General features: G+C 40.7%; 1 protein-coding gene across 2 annotated transcripts in view; it reads left to right on the forward strand.

The window, feature by feature from the left end:
• CHN2 (chimerin 2) overlaps positions 1-16,141 on the forward strand; it is a 411,135-nt gene that overhangs the window by 167,053 nt on the left and 227,941 nt on the right. For both annotated transcript variants that reach the window (XM_077268847.1, XM_077268848.1), the window contains exon 3: positions 6,493-6,548. In XM_077268847.1, coding sequence (XP_077124962.1) covers positions 6,493-6,548 — 56 coding nt within the window. The remainder of the gene's footprint in view (positions 1-6,492; positions 6,549-16,141) is intronic.

The raw sequence follows: 16,141 nt of genomic DNA on the forward strand, positions 1-16,141 counted from the left end.
ACGTACAGCGCACTGCGATGCTTGGGCTTCTGCCTGGCTCAGTCCGATGCGTTCTGACTGCTGAAACAAACTGTTACCTTCACATGTGGCTACGCAAACTGACCCCTGTGTCCTAACTGCTGTGTCTGTGGAATGGGTCCATCTCTACCTACCACGTTTCTTGCCCTTGTCCAAGCCACTATTTCTTGTAAACTACTGAAAACACCATGCCAGTATACACTATTGTGCCTAACACCCAGTGGTCTTAAAAATCCCCAAAATACACTCCATATTCCTAAACCCCCCAATCATACAACCAAACTCAGAATGGGTTCCCTAGATGGCCACCATGTTAGATTTTAGGTATTGAACAGTAGGATATGCTTAATTGAAGTGGAATAATGGAGGAAATGGTATAACAATGATGGCTTAGTGTAAATGAGTGCCACAAGTCCAAGTGCCTGTCTTGAGCGGGAAGCTTGTCCTTCCACCAACTTCTGATTGACAGGAGTGGTGCTGTAAGGGTTTTGTAAGTGGTGCTGCAAGGGTGGTGATCTCTATGAAGATGCAAAATAGCTGTCAGAGACTGGTGAGCACGAGACGTTTCAGGCTCATGAATAAGATGGATTCCTGGTTTTGCCGCACTCATTTACATACTCTGATTATTTCATTTCATTTAAGTAGTATCTGCAGTAATGTTTACTAGTAAAACAACCCCCCCCAGTCTCAGCCTCCAGTAGCAAAAATAGTGACATGTTCTATTGGACTACATATTATTATTATTATTATTTATTATTATAGCACCATTTATTCTATGGCGCTTTACATGTGAGGCGGGGTATACATAATAAAAACAAGTACAATAATCTTGAACAATACAAGTCACAACTGGTACAGGAGGAGAGAGGACCCTGCCCGTGAGGGCTCACAATCTACAAGGGATGGGCGAGGATACAGTAGGCGAGGATAGAGCTGGTCATGCAGCGGTTTGGTCGATCGGTGGTTACTGCAGGTTGTAGGCTTGCTGGAAGAGGTAGGTCTTCAGGTTCTTTTTGAAGGTTTCGATGGTAGGTGAGAGTCTGATATGTTGCGGTAGAGAGTTCCAGAGTAGGGGTGATACGCGAGAGAAATCTTGTATGCGATTGTGGGAAGGGGAGATAAGAGGGGAGTAGAGAAGATCTTGTGAGGATCGGAGGTTGCGTGCAGGAAAGTACAGGGAGACAAGGTCACAGATGTATGGAGGAGACAGGTTGTGGATGGCTTTGTATGTCATGGTTAGGCTTTTGTACTGGAGTCTCTGGGTAATGGGGAGCCAGTGAAGGGATTGACAGAGGGGAGAGGCCGGGGAGTAGCGGGGGAACAGGTGGATTAGTCGGGCAGCTGAGTTTAGAATAGATTGGAGAGGTGCGAGAGTGTTAGAGGGGAGGCCACAGAGCAGGAGGTTACAGTAGTCGAGGCGGGAGATGATGAGGGCATGGACTAGGGTTTTTGCGGATTCTTGGTTTAGGAATGTACGGATCCGTGAAATATTTTTGAGTTGAAGGCGGCAGGAAGTGGAAAGGGCATATTACATTGGCATTCTCACCTAGAAAACTTGCTAATTATTTGGAGTATTAAGCTTCCCTTTAATGCGTATTCTAACAATCCTTGCATCTTGTCAAGCTAGAAACACAGATCCTGTATGGTGCCACACAGAGTCCCGACACATTTATATAAATGACCAGTGGGCACTTTGTAGTGTAGCTTGCGAGGGGGAAGGGTATGATAAAAGGACATTGTTCCAATTTCTATGGGGGCACAAAATGATGTCCTCTCTTGCCTCCACTGTTAAATAATCCAGGACTCCATTTTATAGAGCCTCTTATTCTTGGAGCAGCACCAGGCGCAGTGAGTGTCCACCCAGCAGTCAACGAGGTGATAAAGTTTAAAGAAGTGAGTTTTATCTTCTCGGTCGCTGTCTATCCAGACCACAGCAGCATGACGACATATCTCTCTGCTTTCTGTTCTAATTTTGTGAGAAGACAGACAGAATCCCGATGTCCCAAATTTAAAAAAGTGTCTTCTGTGAAAGATCCTTAAGTTATAGTAAATGTTATTTTTTTCACATACTTTTTCTAACCAGGACAAGAGTTAGGACTAGGGCTAGGGTTAGTGTGTAAGGTTTAGGGTTTATGGATAGAACTAAAGTTAGGGCTAGGACTACAATTAGGGCTAGGACTAGGGTTAAGGATAGAATATGATGGGAATAAGGTTAGAATTACGAAAATGTTAGAGTAATAAAAGTTATACAGAAAGTATTATAAAAATGAAAACAATGTATTACTATTTTTAAAATTTGCGACAAGTTTGAGCAAAAGCTGAAAAAGAGAGGGTCAAAGGGCAAACAATAATTCCATCAGTATTTTCTTAAAATACAGTATCTTTGCTTAGAGAATAAGGCACTCAATACTGGACTGATGGATTAATGATCCATGGGTTAGGGGCACAAATTACTTGCCTTGTACTTTGGTCTGGGCACTACCAAACTGCCCTATACGGCTGCAATTGCTGTCTTTGAATGGTAGCAGATTGTGAAGGTATTCTGCGCAAGATACAAGTTTATATGGAAGAGTACTTTAATTCAGAAAAAAAGAAAATTAACTCAATTAGAAATTGATGGCAGCAACTATTGTCAAAAATGTTGGGACAGGGTTAGCAAATAACTTAAACAAAAGTAAGTGGTACCAATGAAAAGCAGCTGGAGGGTCAACTAAGTCACATCAGGATATTCTTGTTTCTGCGGATTGACCACTTGTGGCTTCTATTATTCACATTCAGAAATTATGCTGCATTTCTACTCCTTACCACTGGAGGCCTTTACTGTGTGTCTTTAATTGCTCTTTACCAAGATGGACGATGTTTTACCTGTGGAAGCCATTTTTTTCTCATGTTTGGGCTTTTTTAATACAACATGGAGCTCTCACTGATTGCTTGAGTTTTGTGTCTAGCCTTTAGTCTAGTCTAGTTTAATTTAGTCTTTAGCTCCTAAAAAACATCTTTACTTTGACTTTTTTAATCTTCTCTGAATAGTTTCTCTTATTTCTAGTGCTACTACCAAGAACCTTAACTACCTCTTGCTGTGTCCTGCTCGTGCCCCTCTGGCCATGGGATTCCAGTTTTGCTCCACCATTATTGTAACAATAACTGTGTGTAAAAAGACAGAGTCTATCAAAAGCAAAGATAGTCAGAGATTCATTAGTCTGTGAAAAACTGCATCCAAAGCCTGCATCTAAAAATTGTGGAACAATGTCAGAAAAATGTTCCTCGTTATAAAATTGCAAAGATTTTAAGTATCCCACCATCTACAGTACATGATATCAAAATATTCAAATATTCTGGTGGAAGCCACGTGCATAAGGGACAAGGCCAGTGTTCAATATTGGATGCTCATCTACTGGCCCTCAGGTGGCATTAAAAACAAGAAGGATTCACTGCATGGGCTCTTTAATACTTCCAGAAATCAATTTTTGGAGGAACACAGTTTGCCGTGCAATTCACAAATGCAAGTTAAAGCTCTATCATGCAAGGGAGAAGCCATTTAAAATGGGCTGAGGCAAAATAAAAAATTGTTCCGTGTTCAGATGAATCAAAATGTGAAATTCTTTATGGAAACCATGAACGCAGTGTTTTGCGGGATTATGAGTAGAGGGTCCATCCAGCTAGTTATCCGGGCGCAGTTCAAGACCATACATCTCTGATGGGATGGGGTTACATGTATGCCCATACCATGGACAGCTTATGTATCTTGAATGACATTATCAATGCGGAGCATTATATATAGCTTTTACAGCAACATATGTTCCCATCCAGGCAATGTCTACTTCAGGGAAGCCCTTGCAAATTTCAGAAAGACAGCTCTAAACCACATACTGCATCCATCACAATACCATGGCTTTGCAGAAGAAGAGTTTGGGTGATGAGGTGGCCACCTGCAGTCCATACATTTTACCAACAGAAAACATTTGATGCATTTTAAAACAAAAAATCTAGCAAAGACAACCTAGGACTGTTGAGCTGCTAGAACCTTACATCAGATGAGAATGGGACAACACTCCTCTCCCCCAAACTCCAGCAATTGGTCTCCTCACTTCTCAGACATTTACAGACTGTTTTAAAAGGGAGAGGAGATGCTACACAATGGCAGAGATGGCCCACCACCAACTTTTTTGACATGTTGCGAATAGTTAATACTTTCAAATGAAATGGAAAAATGTATAACTTTTAACTTCTGATATGGATTCGGTTGCCGCCATGCAGATGATCATTTTTGACCCATACATGGATCTTGAGTTCATTCACACATGGAGGTAGTACTGTTTAGTATCACATTATTACTGCTCCACAAAACCAACATGTAAACGGATGTGGTCAATTTGAGTTTTTAGGAAAATTGTTCCAGAACTATTGTCACTGAAAATCACAACTACATTTTTCACCATTGATGTGTAAGTTACCAGGTAAAAGTACTGCAAAATAGGCACAAGATCAAAAGGCACCATGTATAAGGTGATGAGGAAGACTGATGGCAATAAAACATTTATCCCCTCTCTATGGAAAGTTCATTTGTCTCTGAAAGTCTCCTCTCCAACTTTTTTGGCTGGTGGTTGTACTAATTCTTTAATGTTCAGATGAGGAATTCAATTCTGTACAACAAGAGAGAATAACGTCTTAAACTTGTTTATAACATATAGTCATTCTACTATTGTGAGGCTTCCTATACAGACATTTAGCTAAGTAATACTATCATTGACAGGCATTTGCATAGAGAGATAATGTAATGAGTCTGGTCCGCCAGAAAACAATAACCTGAACTCTTAGTTACCATAGAGACACAACGCTGATGCTCATTTCTGTCGTTCTCTTGCGTCCCTGAACCGTAATGTTTTCACAGTGAAGCACTTTCCTCTTAAGCTGCAGTTTGTTGCTCGGAAACACTTATGTCAGCCATCGTTGGAGATCACTCACGGAGAGAAAGATGAATTCTGGTTCGACATACGATTCACCTAATGACTTAAGCCCCGTTCACATTTTGTTTCTACGGTGCGTCTAGAGGTTCTGTCTCAATCTCCATGAAAATACGATTCAGACAAATGCCCAATGGAGCCATAGGGTGATATGACCTGAACGGAGTTCAGTTGAACTCAGTTTATCTGTTTTTTTTCTGAAAGATCTTTTCAGGTTTTTTTTCCACAATCATCTGTGATCCCATGCTGTCCTGTCTATATACCGTACTCTCTTTTGTTCCTCCCCTGCCCAGGAGCTGTGGTATGATCAGGCCAGGTACCTGTATGGTCAGGGGCACATTTATAAGATTATCTCAGCACAGGAACATTTTTAAAAAACCCATCCAATTATGGAAATTATTATTATTCCAAGATCTATTGATTAAAATGAACTTTTGTTCATGGGAAAACCCCTTTAAGTATGATGATTTGTTTACTGACCGCAATTCCAGTCCGTGACAGCTTCTTACAGAGAACATTTCCTATAATGCTTTGCACTAGCTTCTCAGTTAGCTTCTGACCCGCCTACTGTACCTCCCTGATATTTTCTTAGCTCGCCCCCTTGTCTTCCCTGAGTTACCACATTTTTGAAAGAATGAGCATAGGCATATGTGTTAGTGAATCTGAACGGCATCTGCACCAGCAAGCATATGCTCAGTGTAATAAGATCCTTTTTTGGCCAATATAGATGACGGCACTGAAGACTTTCTATTAATTTAGCTACAAAGAATCTTGGATGAAATGGACAGAACATTATCAGGAAAACACTGGCGTACTAGTGGTCCGGCTCTGAGGAGGGAGGGTGGGATTGTGCAAACATCTTGTTGGCCCATAATCAGGTAACCTTGATTACAACTATGGTGGCGCCATATAAACACCTCTCCTCCAAGCCATGCAGCATTAGCTAGCTCTGACATGGGTTTCAATCAGGACCAAGATTATAAAAGGAATGGGAGTGGCTAACTGAGCTCAGCTCAGAGCTCATACTCCCAGAACTCCCAACATGGCCGATTAACCCCAGTTCTGCCAAAAGAAATTAACACCATTTAAAAAGAAGGTGAAGTGCTTCTTTTCAGCGGAGTAGGAGCAATCAAACTCTGCGGTCTTCTGGCTCCTCTCTGTTATGGTATCTCCGTGAGAGTGAGTGACTGATGTTATTTTTAACATAGAAACACCAGTAATGTAGAGAATGCTGAAAGGCAGGCACCTTTAAAATTGAAGGTTATCCACAATGTATTTGGCACTGCAGAAAACAAAACATACAATTTTATTCCCAATGATACTTTCTTTCAACTTTGGTTCAAACATGATATAAATAGAAACTGATAAGGGTTTATAGGAAGAACTGGTATTTAGAGCATAAGTCTTTAAAGAATATTTTACTTACGGTAATACATTAGCCCTTTTGGAAAAATAAGAGTAAAAAGATTGAGAAAGATTGTAATATATTCCTGTTGTCAATTATCTGTAGTATATCAGCTGCAACAAGAAGCTCCAAGGCCCAGAAGAATCGTATCACCACGAGAGGTAAGTCTTCAATAATTTTTTAGGAACTTTTAGAAATAATTGACAAAGATTTGATAAAGATTCAGTATATAAATAATACATAGGTGGACATATAGGCTAACACATATATAGGTGCATCTGTTAATATATAGGTTTGTGAAGTGGATTGGAGCATTGTGTAATTTTAAGTGACTGGATGATAGTTTGTTGTATACTCTCAGGGTATGTGCACACGCTGCGGAATGGTGTGCGGATTTTTCCGCACTGATTTTGGCAAATCTGCAGGAAAACCGTACTGCGGAATTACCGCGGATTTACCGCTGTCTTTCCACGGTTTTTGTGAGGATTCCACCTGCGGTTTTACACCTGCGGATTCCTATTGAAGAGCAGGTGTAAATCGCTGCGGAATCCACACAAAGAATTGACATGCTGCGGAAAAAACAACGCTGCATTCCCGCGCGTTTTTTTCCGCAGCATGTGCACTGCGGATTTTGTTTTACATAGGTTTACATGGTACTGTAATCTGCTGCGGATCCGCAGCAAAATCCGCAGCGTGTGCACATAGCCTCAGACTTCCCTTACTAACTGAAATTGCATCAATGATGATAATTGGTGTACCATAATGCTAAAAAATGGTATAAATATATATATATGAGTAAAGTAAAAATGTGAAGTGTTTTTGTAACAACAAAACACTGTTTCCACTGTTTTTTATTGTTGCTTTCAACATGCAGAATTAAGCTTACTAAATAGTCTTTATTAAACAAATTCTACCTTTATTATTGCTGTAGAGTCTATGTCACTTCAATGTTGGTTCATCTGCTGGTTCTGACATAGATCCAATATCACACTGCTCATGGCTATGTTGGCTATATTCGTTCTCCATTTGTCTCTTGCGACAGTTTTCATACGTACTGGAGACACTTACACAAGAAGACCAATTTAAATATATGGGTATGCCCACATGTCTATGTGTTCCCATGGACCATGTGACCCAAACATAGACATGTTTGTTTTTTTTCGGCAGCACGGATGTCAATACGTGACAAATTTTTTTTTTTTTAAATTGTGTGGGGGTCCCCCTTATTTTTAATAATCAGCTAAGGGAAAGCAGACAGCTGTTAGCTGGTCTTATTAGTCTGGGAAAGGCCCAATAACCATGGAGCTTTCCAGCCTATTAACCCCTTAACCCCCAGAGCTTTTTTCGTTCTCGTTTTTCGCTCCCCTCCTTCCCAGAGCCATAACATTTTTATTTTTATATGTGAGGGCTTGTTTTTTGCTGGACGAGTTGTGCTTTTGAACTACACCATTGGTTTTACCATGTCGTGTACTCGAAAATGGGAACAAAATCCCAAGTGCGGTGAAATTGCAAAAAAAGATTGTCTTTTTTGCTAGGTCCACTAAATGCTAAAACTGACCTGCCATTATGATTCTCCATGTCATTACAAGTTCATAGACACCAAACATGTCTAGGTCCTGTTTTATGTCAGTGGTGAAAAAAAAATCCAAACTTTGCTAACAAAAAAAAAAATTGCACAATTTTCCGATACCCATAGCGTCTCCATTTTTCGTGATCTCGGGTTGGGTAACGGCTTATTTTTTTGGGTACCGAGCTGACGTTTTCAATGATACCACTTTGGTGCAGTTACGTTCTTTTGATCACCCGTTATTGCATTTTATTGCAATGTTGCGGCGACCAAAAAAAATTAATTCTGGCGTTTTGACTTTTTTTCTCGCTACGCCGCTTAGCGATCAGGTTAATCCTTTTTTTATTGATAGATTGGGATGATTCTAAACATGGCGATACCAAATATGTGTAGGTTTGATTTTTTTTTTATTGTTTTATTTTGATTGGAGTGAAAGGGGGGTGATTTGAACTTTTATGTTTTTTTAATTTTTTTTATATTTTTAAACACTTTTTTTTACTTTTGGCATGCTTCAATAGCCTCCATGGGAGGCTAGAAGCTGCCATAACTCGATCGCCTCTTTTACATAGAGGTGATGCACAGATCACCTCTATGTAGCTGAATTACAGCATTGCTATGAGCGCCGACCACAGGGTGGCACTCTTAGCAATCCGTCATCAACAACCATAGAGGTCTCGAGGAGACCTGTGGTTGTGATGGCAACGCACCGATGACCCCTGATCACGTGACGGGGGTCAGCGGTGCGCATATTTCCGGCCCGGTGGCCGGAAGGGCTTGTTAAATGCCGCTGTCAGGGTTTGACAGCAGCATTTAACTAGTTAATAGGCGCGAGCGGATCACGATTCCTCTGGGTCCTATTGCGGGCACATGTCAGCTGTTCAAAACAGCTGACATGTCGCGGCTTTGAGGTGGGCTCACCGCCGCAGCTGGCAGAAAAGGGTTAATATCAGCTCACAGCTGTATGCTTAGCCTTTACTGGTTAAGTAGACAGCTTAGCCTCTGCTCTTCCCGATTCTCCTGGTGCTTTGTCAATCGGGGTAATAGTTTTGGGGTCAATGTCAGCTGTGTAATGTCCGCTGACATCAAGCCCAGAGGCTAGTAATGGTGAGACGTCTGTAAGATGCCCCCATTACTAACCCCATAGTCAAAAGATATAAACACACACACAAAAGTCCTTTGTTTATAAAAAAGCACTGACAAATTCCCTCTTACCCATTTATTAGAAGAAGAAAAAAAATATACAGTTCAGTGAACAAAGTTCCATAGAATGAAGCTACAGCCACTGCTGCTTCTAACAGTACGTAGCACAAGAACACGGCTGCTGTGATGAGCGGTGACGTGACTTTATCAAAGACTTTTCCACCTCAAGTTTAGCTCTGACACATTTATACTCTCAGAATATAAAATACTGATGAAAATAACTGGCACCTTTCTTAATGTGACATGACAGGCAGCAGTCAGTGCTAATGTTGGATGGCACTGGTGTTTGCAAATTGTGTAAATGCAAGATGAGGTTACAGTCTGAGCTTTATTAGACTGCGGTCAATTTCTATCTTAGACCACTGTATCACAATGCACAGTGAAGTGCTAGACTCCCTAAGGCTATGTGCACACGATGTGGAATTAGTGCGGATCCGCAGTGGATTTTTCCGCGCAGAAACGCTGCAGTTCTGCACAGTGATTTACAACACAATGTAAATCAATTGGGAAAAAAAAATGCTGTGCTAATGGTGCCGAAAAATCCGCATGAAAACCGCTGCGGATCAAAAGAAGTAGCATGCTACTTCTTTTGTGTGGAACTGCAGCGTTTCTGACCCCTTCCATTATAGAAATCCTCAGGGGTAAAAAAAGCAGAAAATCAGCACAAAATCTGCATCAATTCCGCAACAAAAATGCATATAATCTGCGGCAAATCCGCACCTGCGTTTTCTGCCAGGAGATGCGGATTTTGTGCGGAAAATTCTGCACCCCAATCCGCAACTTGTGCACATAGCCTTAGACACAGCGGGTGCTAATGCCAGTCCTGATTATACAGCATCTCCACAGCCACTGAACATCAATATTTCATTTTGATTAATAATACATTTTCATAAGCTTCTGCACTTTCCATCATTTTTCTTTACTGATAAATGTTTTCTTTTCCAAAAGCTGTCTTTTTAATTTGTGATTTAAAAATACATTTTCAAGGGCTAACCAATCTTAAAACATGTATATTTTATTGTATTTATTTTATTTTATTGCATAAATTGTCATTTCACTCTTATGGGATTTTTCTGGAGATGAATATCTTTCTTCAAGGGTTTGCAAAGTTAGCACTAGGTGTTCTGGTGGTCACAAGTTAGGCTACGTTCACATTTGCGTTGTGCGCCGCAGCGTCGGCGCCGCAGCGCACAACGCAAACAAAACCGCGGCAAAACGCACGCTAAAACGCTGCGTTTTGCGCCGCATGCGTCGTTTTTGCCCGCAAGTTGGACGCAAAAAAAATGCAACTTGAAGCGTTTCTTGCGTCCAACGCTTGCGGCCATGCGGCGCAAAACGCAGCACAACGCATGTCCATGCGCCCCCATGTTAAGTATAGGGGCGCATGACGCATGCGGCGCCGCTGCGGCGCCGCTGCGGCGCCCGACGCTGCGGCCCTGACCGCAAATGTGAACGTAGCCTTATTGTTATGTCTCGTGACTGCACCACCTAACCATACTGGCCCCAGAAGGTTGGGAGTTAGCATGCTACTTCTACCAACTACTTACTAATACTAGTACAGAGCAAAAAGAGGTTACTAATCCTGAATTCAGACGTCTGTCCCTGAACCAACAGCTTCATATATACCTACTAGGCTGTTAGAGACTGCTAATCCTCAGTTGGTCTTGGCATTGTGATCCGCGTACAGACTGTGAAACACAGACATCTGAAATATGAAAGTATTCATACCCCGTGAACTTTTCCATATTTTTTCACATTACACCCACAAACTGAAATGGTTTCTTTTATTTTGATTTTGTGTGGCGTACCTACACAAAGTAGCAAGGATTTGAAGGATGTGTAAAAGAAATGATACATGTTTTTGTAAGTATTAAAAATATAAATCTGAAAATTGTGACATGCATTTGTATTGAGCGGTCCGTAAGTCAATGCTTTGTAGGACCACCTTTCGCTACAATTTCTGCTGCCAGTCTTTTGGGGTATATTTCTACTAGCTTTGTACATCTAGTGGCTGAATTTTTGGCCCATTCTTCTTTGCAAACTAGCTTTCGCTCAGTGAGACTGGATGGAGAAGTCTGAACAGCAATTTCAAGTCTTACCACAGATTCTCCATGGGATTTAGGTCTGGACTTTTACAGGGATATGTGCAGTATATGCTTTGATCTAAACCATTCCATTAAGCTTATTGTTCTGCTGCAAGGTTTAACTACGCTTCGGCCTCAAGTACTTTGCAGCATCTAACAGGATTTCCACCAGGATTGCCTTGTATTTAGCTCCATCCATCCTCCCATCAACTGACAATTTTAGAGGGGACTTACACAGACAATAAAGACATTACAGAATAAACATAACTCAGATACCAAAAGTAGTGAGGTCCCTGCTCGCAAGCTTACAATATATGAGGAAATAGAGGAGACACGAAAGATAAATGGTAAGAAGCGTTTGTACTCTACTGTCCAGCCATCAATATAATAAATAGGGTATACACATAACGCTGCATGTACCAGTCACCAGCCAGTATGGGTACAGTACAGACACAGAGGGATATTAAGTGCATGGAGAGTGTGTGATTAAATGGTATGAGGATCATGATTTTGAAGAAAATTTTGAGTGTGCAAAATGGTGATAGGTATATAAGTGAGGTGAGGCAATAGGCCAATCTAAAAACGTGCATTTTTAGGCCATGCTAAAAACCGTGGGCATTGGGAATTAGTCAAATTGTCCTGGGTAGTGCTTTTCAAAGAATTGAAGCGGCATGCAAGAAGTCTTAGAGAGGGGAATGTGAGGTTCAGATTATTGAGGATTTTAGTTTTTATTCATTATTAGAGCAGAGGGAACGGGTATGGTGGTAGACTGAGACGAGGGAGGAGATGTAGGGTGGTGCTGAAACATGGAGCTCATTATGGGTGAGTGTGATAAGTCTATATTGAACTGTGTATCAAATGAGCAACCAGTGCAATGACTGGTACAGGGTAGAGGCATCAGTTTAACGGTTGGAAAGGATTATGATCCTGGCTATTGCATTCAGGATGGATTGGAAAGGGGAGAGTTTGGTAAGAAGGAGACTGATAAGTAGAGAGTTGCATTAGTCCAGACAACCAAGGAGCTGTATTAGAGAGCAATGCAAAATAGGGTCTTATCCGAGAAATATAGCAACCTTACGCTTAGTTAAAACTCACCTGTTCAACCTGTTAAAATGGCATATAATATAAAAAGTTAGCTGCAGCAGATTCACGGATCAGCAAGTGACCATCAGACATCAATCTAAAAGGGATTAGTGGACAAATTTCCACCCTGCCAAAAGGGTTGAGACGTATATCCCAGTAGAGTTTAAATAAGGTTGTGGTTTATTCATTGCATTTCGAAGTATAGAGTTACTTCTTCTTCAGGAAAGACCACATGTATAAAAAGACAGCAGGGCTATCATTTAAATGGGTTAAAATTTTGAATGTAGGTGTCAAAAAACAGAACCACATGAAGACATGTCAGAGTTAAGTTGGGTATCACATGATGTAGCACATGATATACAGAATAAAATTAAATTCAATGTAATGCAATAATGTCATTATAAATTAACCAATATGAATATCTGTTTTAATAATAGGACTCGCAATTGGAACCTTGAAAGAAAGAATAAAAAATAACATAACGAAACCATGCGTTTACCAAGGAAAAAGAAGGATTCCAAAGGGAACCCATGTAAGGCGAATCCTAGGGATGACTGTGTTTAAATAATGTCCCTAACAAGTGAGCCATCTCATCAGAAGGAAAAAAACTAATAATTGATTAATGTTGTTTGATTGTTCTTGTGGTCCAGCCCTTTGTATGAAATTAAATTATATAAAACATTATTTTTGCTTTAATAAATTTAAAATAAATTAAAAAAATGTTTGCAGAATTAATCTTTATTCATTTTGTTTAATAAAATTAAAAAACATGATACATTTTGTTTAATCTTTATTTGAACCTCTGGCATTGAACTATGGTACTTCTAAATTAATTTATCATGTTTTAATGTAATTAAACAAAATGAATGAAGATTAATAAAGGTTTTATTTAATTCTATTTCATTCAAAAGCCTGCACCACATGAACAATCAAACAACACTAATCAATTATTAGTTTTTTCCTTCTCATGAGATGGCTCACTCTTAGGGACATTATTTAAAACACAGTCATTCCTAGGATTCGCCTCACATGGGTTCCCGTCAGAATCCTTTTTTTTCCTTGGTAAATGCATGGTTATTTTTTATTTTTATTCTTTCTTTCAAGGTTCCAGTTGTGAGTCCTATTATTAAAACAGATATTCATATTGGCTAATTTATAATGACATTATTGTGTTACATTTAATTTCATTCTATTCTGTATATCATGTGCTACATCATGTGATACCCAACTCTGTCATATCATCATGTGGTTCTGTTTTGGCGCCTACATTCAAAATTTTAACCTATTTAAATGATACCCCTGCTGCCTTTTTATACATGTGGTCTTTCCTGAAGAAGTAACTCTCTTCTTTAAAAGTGTAGAATAAACCACAACCTTATTTAAACTCTACTGGGATATACATCTCAGTCCTTTCGGCAGCTGGAAATTTGTCCAGTAATCCCATCTACCTTAATAGTCCAGACGAGAATGAGGAGACACTTACTCATGCAGTCCCATTCAAGTGAATGGGTCTGTACATATGTGAGTGTGTTTCCACAGACCGTGTATCCTTGGGCAAAACACGCTGACATGTCCATTTTTTACCAGCAGCACGGGCCACAAAATGTCCCGCAAACGTGCACATGGATGACACACAGGAATGTCATCAGTGTGACAAGCAGCGGCACCTGAGAAGCTGTGGTACAGTTAGCGCTGTTCCCCAGCGCCAGGTGCTGAAGACCACTCACATCATTCTTCCCTGCTCTGCCAGCGATGAAAGCAAGCAGGGGAGAATGATAAGAGCTGTATTCAACTGATAGCAGCGTAAGCAGGCGGTGGCTGATGTGACTACTACATCCATCAGTCTACACCTGCTGCCGCTAATAAGTGACAGCAGGCAGTGGCTGATGGGAGTATTCATCACTCGCCGCCTGCGCTATAAATGAAAAAAACTGATGTCACCTTTGTATTGTCTGTTGACATCAAGCCCACAACTAGTACTGGAAATATCAGGATGTGTGAAACTGACCTAAGAGCTACATTAAGAGTTTTTGCCAAGTCAAAGTTAAGAATTCTAGAGATGTTTTTCAGGCGTAGGTAACATGAGCAGACGAGTGATCGGATGTGGGGAGTGAAGGAAAGATCTGAATCAAATATGACACCAACACAGCGGGTATGTTCCTGAGGAGTAATGGTGGAACAACAGATGGAAATGGCAATATCAGCATAGGTGGGTTAGTGGAGGGAGGAAACACATGAAGTTCAGTTTTTGACAGATTCAGTTTTAGATAAAAGGAGGATTTAACGTTAGAGGCAGCAGAAAGACAATCACTGTTATTTTGTAGTAATGCAGTCCTGATGTCAGGAGACTGTGTATAATTTAGTGTCATCAACATAGAGATTCTACTGAAATCCAAATCTACTGATTATTTGTCCAATAAGGGCAGTGTACAAGGAGAAAAGGAGGGGGCCCAGGACTGAAACTTGAGGAACCCCAACAGTAAGGGGAAGAGGAGAGAGAGAGGAGCCAGTAAAATATATAGTGAAGTACCTGTTAGAGAGGTAGGAGGAGAACCAGGAGAGAACGGTGTCCTTGAAACTGTTTGTGAGCTGGTGATCCACAATGTCGAATGCTGCAGAGACATCCAGGAGAATTAGCAGAGAATAGTGGCCATTAGATTTAGCTGTTAGTAGATCATTAGAGACTTTAGTGAAGGCAGTTTCAGTACAGTGTAAAGAGCGGAAACCAGATTGTGAAGGAAGAGAGTTATCTGAGAGATAGCGGATCAGACGGGAGTGGACCAAGCATTCCAGGGTTTAGAGATGAAGGGGAGATTAGAGACCGGTGTGTAGTTAGCAGCACAGTTCTGATCGTGGGATGGTTTTTCTAAGTAATGGATGTATGCTGGGGTGTTTAAATGTGAAGGCAAAAATACCAGATGAGAGGAGAGATAAAATACTTAGGTGAGAGGTGACAGCCAGAGAAAGGGACTGAAGGAGATGTGAGGGAATAGGGTCACTTGTGTATGTAGTAGGGCAAGAAGATTCAAAGAGCCTGGTCACTACTTGCATGACTGGTTCAAAGACAGAAAGTGAGCTAGATGCAGTGCAGGATGGAAGAGAATGCATAACATTATGGGATTGGGTAAAACTTTCCTGTTGGATATGGTAAATTTTTTCTTTTAAATAATTCTTTAGATCATCAGTGCTGCAGTCGGTGGTGGGGGCCTGCACTTTTAATGAGGAGAGAGTGAAAAATGTCAAAGAGTTGTTTAGGATTATTAGATAATAATTTATAATCTGACTTCAGCACCTTCATCCACATACGAGCTGTGTCCCCTACATGGATTATTTAAAACTGCAAACTGGACTTCTTATGGCTTGCTTTCAAAAATTACTTCCTTCTTTCCACTCTTCCATATAGAGCAGATTTGTGGCATATACAACTAATTGTTCTGAGGACAGGTTCTCCCACCTGAGCTGTGGATCTCTGCAGCTCCTACAGAGTGACCATGGACCTCTTCACTGCTTCTCTAATTAGTGTTCGCATTGCCTGGTAGGACAGTTTAGCTGAATAGCCATGTCTTTATAGGCTTGCAGTTGTGTCATGCTTTTTCCATTTTTGAATGATGGCTAGAAAAGTGCTCTGTGAGATGTTCAGAACATGGCCTATTTTTTATAACCTAACCCTGCTTTACTCTTCTCCACACCTTTATCCCTGTACCTATAGTGGTGTGCCTCTCAACCTTTTTGGGCTGTGCATCTTGTCTGTAAATCATTTCACGAGCAGGTGCAAAACAGTAAGACCTTGGGTACTGCTCTGCCTCCAATTATTGAGGCC

This window comes from Ranitomeya variabilis, chromosome 6, assembly GCF_051348905.1.
Source record: "Ranitomeya variabilis isolate aRanVar5 chromosome 6, aRanVar5.hap1, whole genome shotgun sequence".
In the NCBI taxonomy this organism is placed as follows: domain Eukaryota; kingdom Metazoa; phylum Chordata; class Amphibia; order Anura; family Dendrobatidae; genus Ranitomeya; species Ranitomeya variabilis.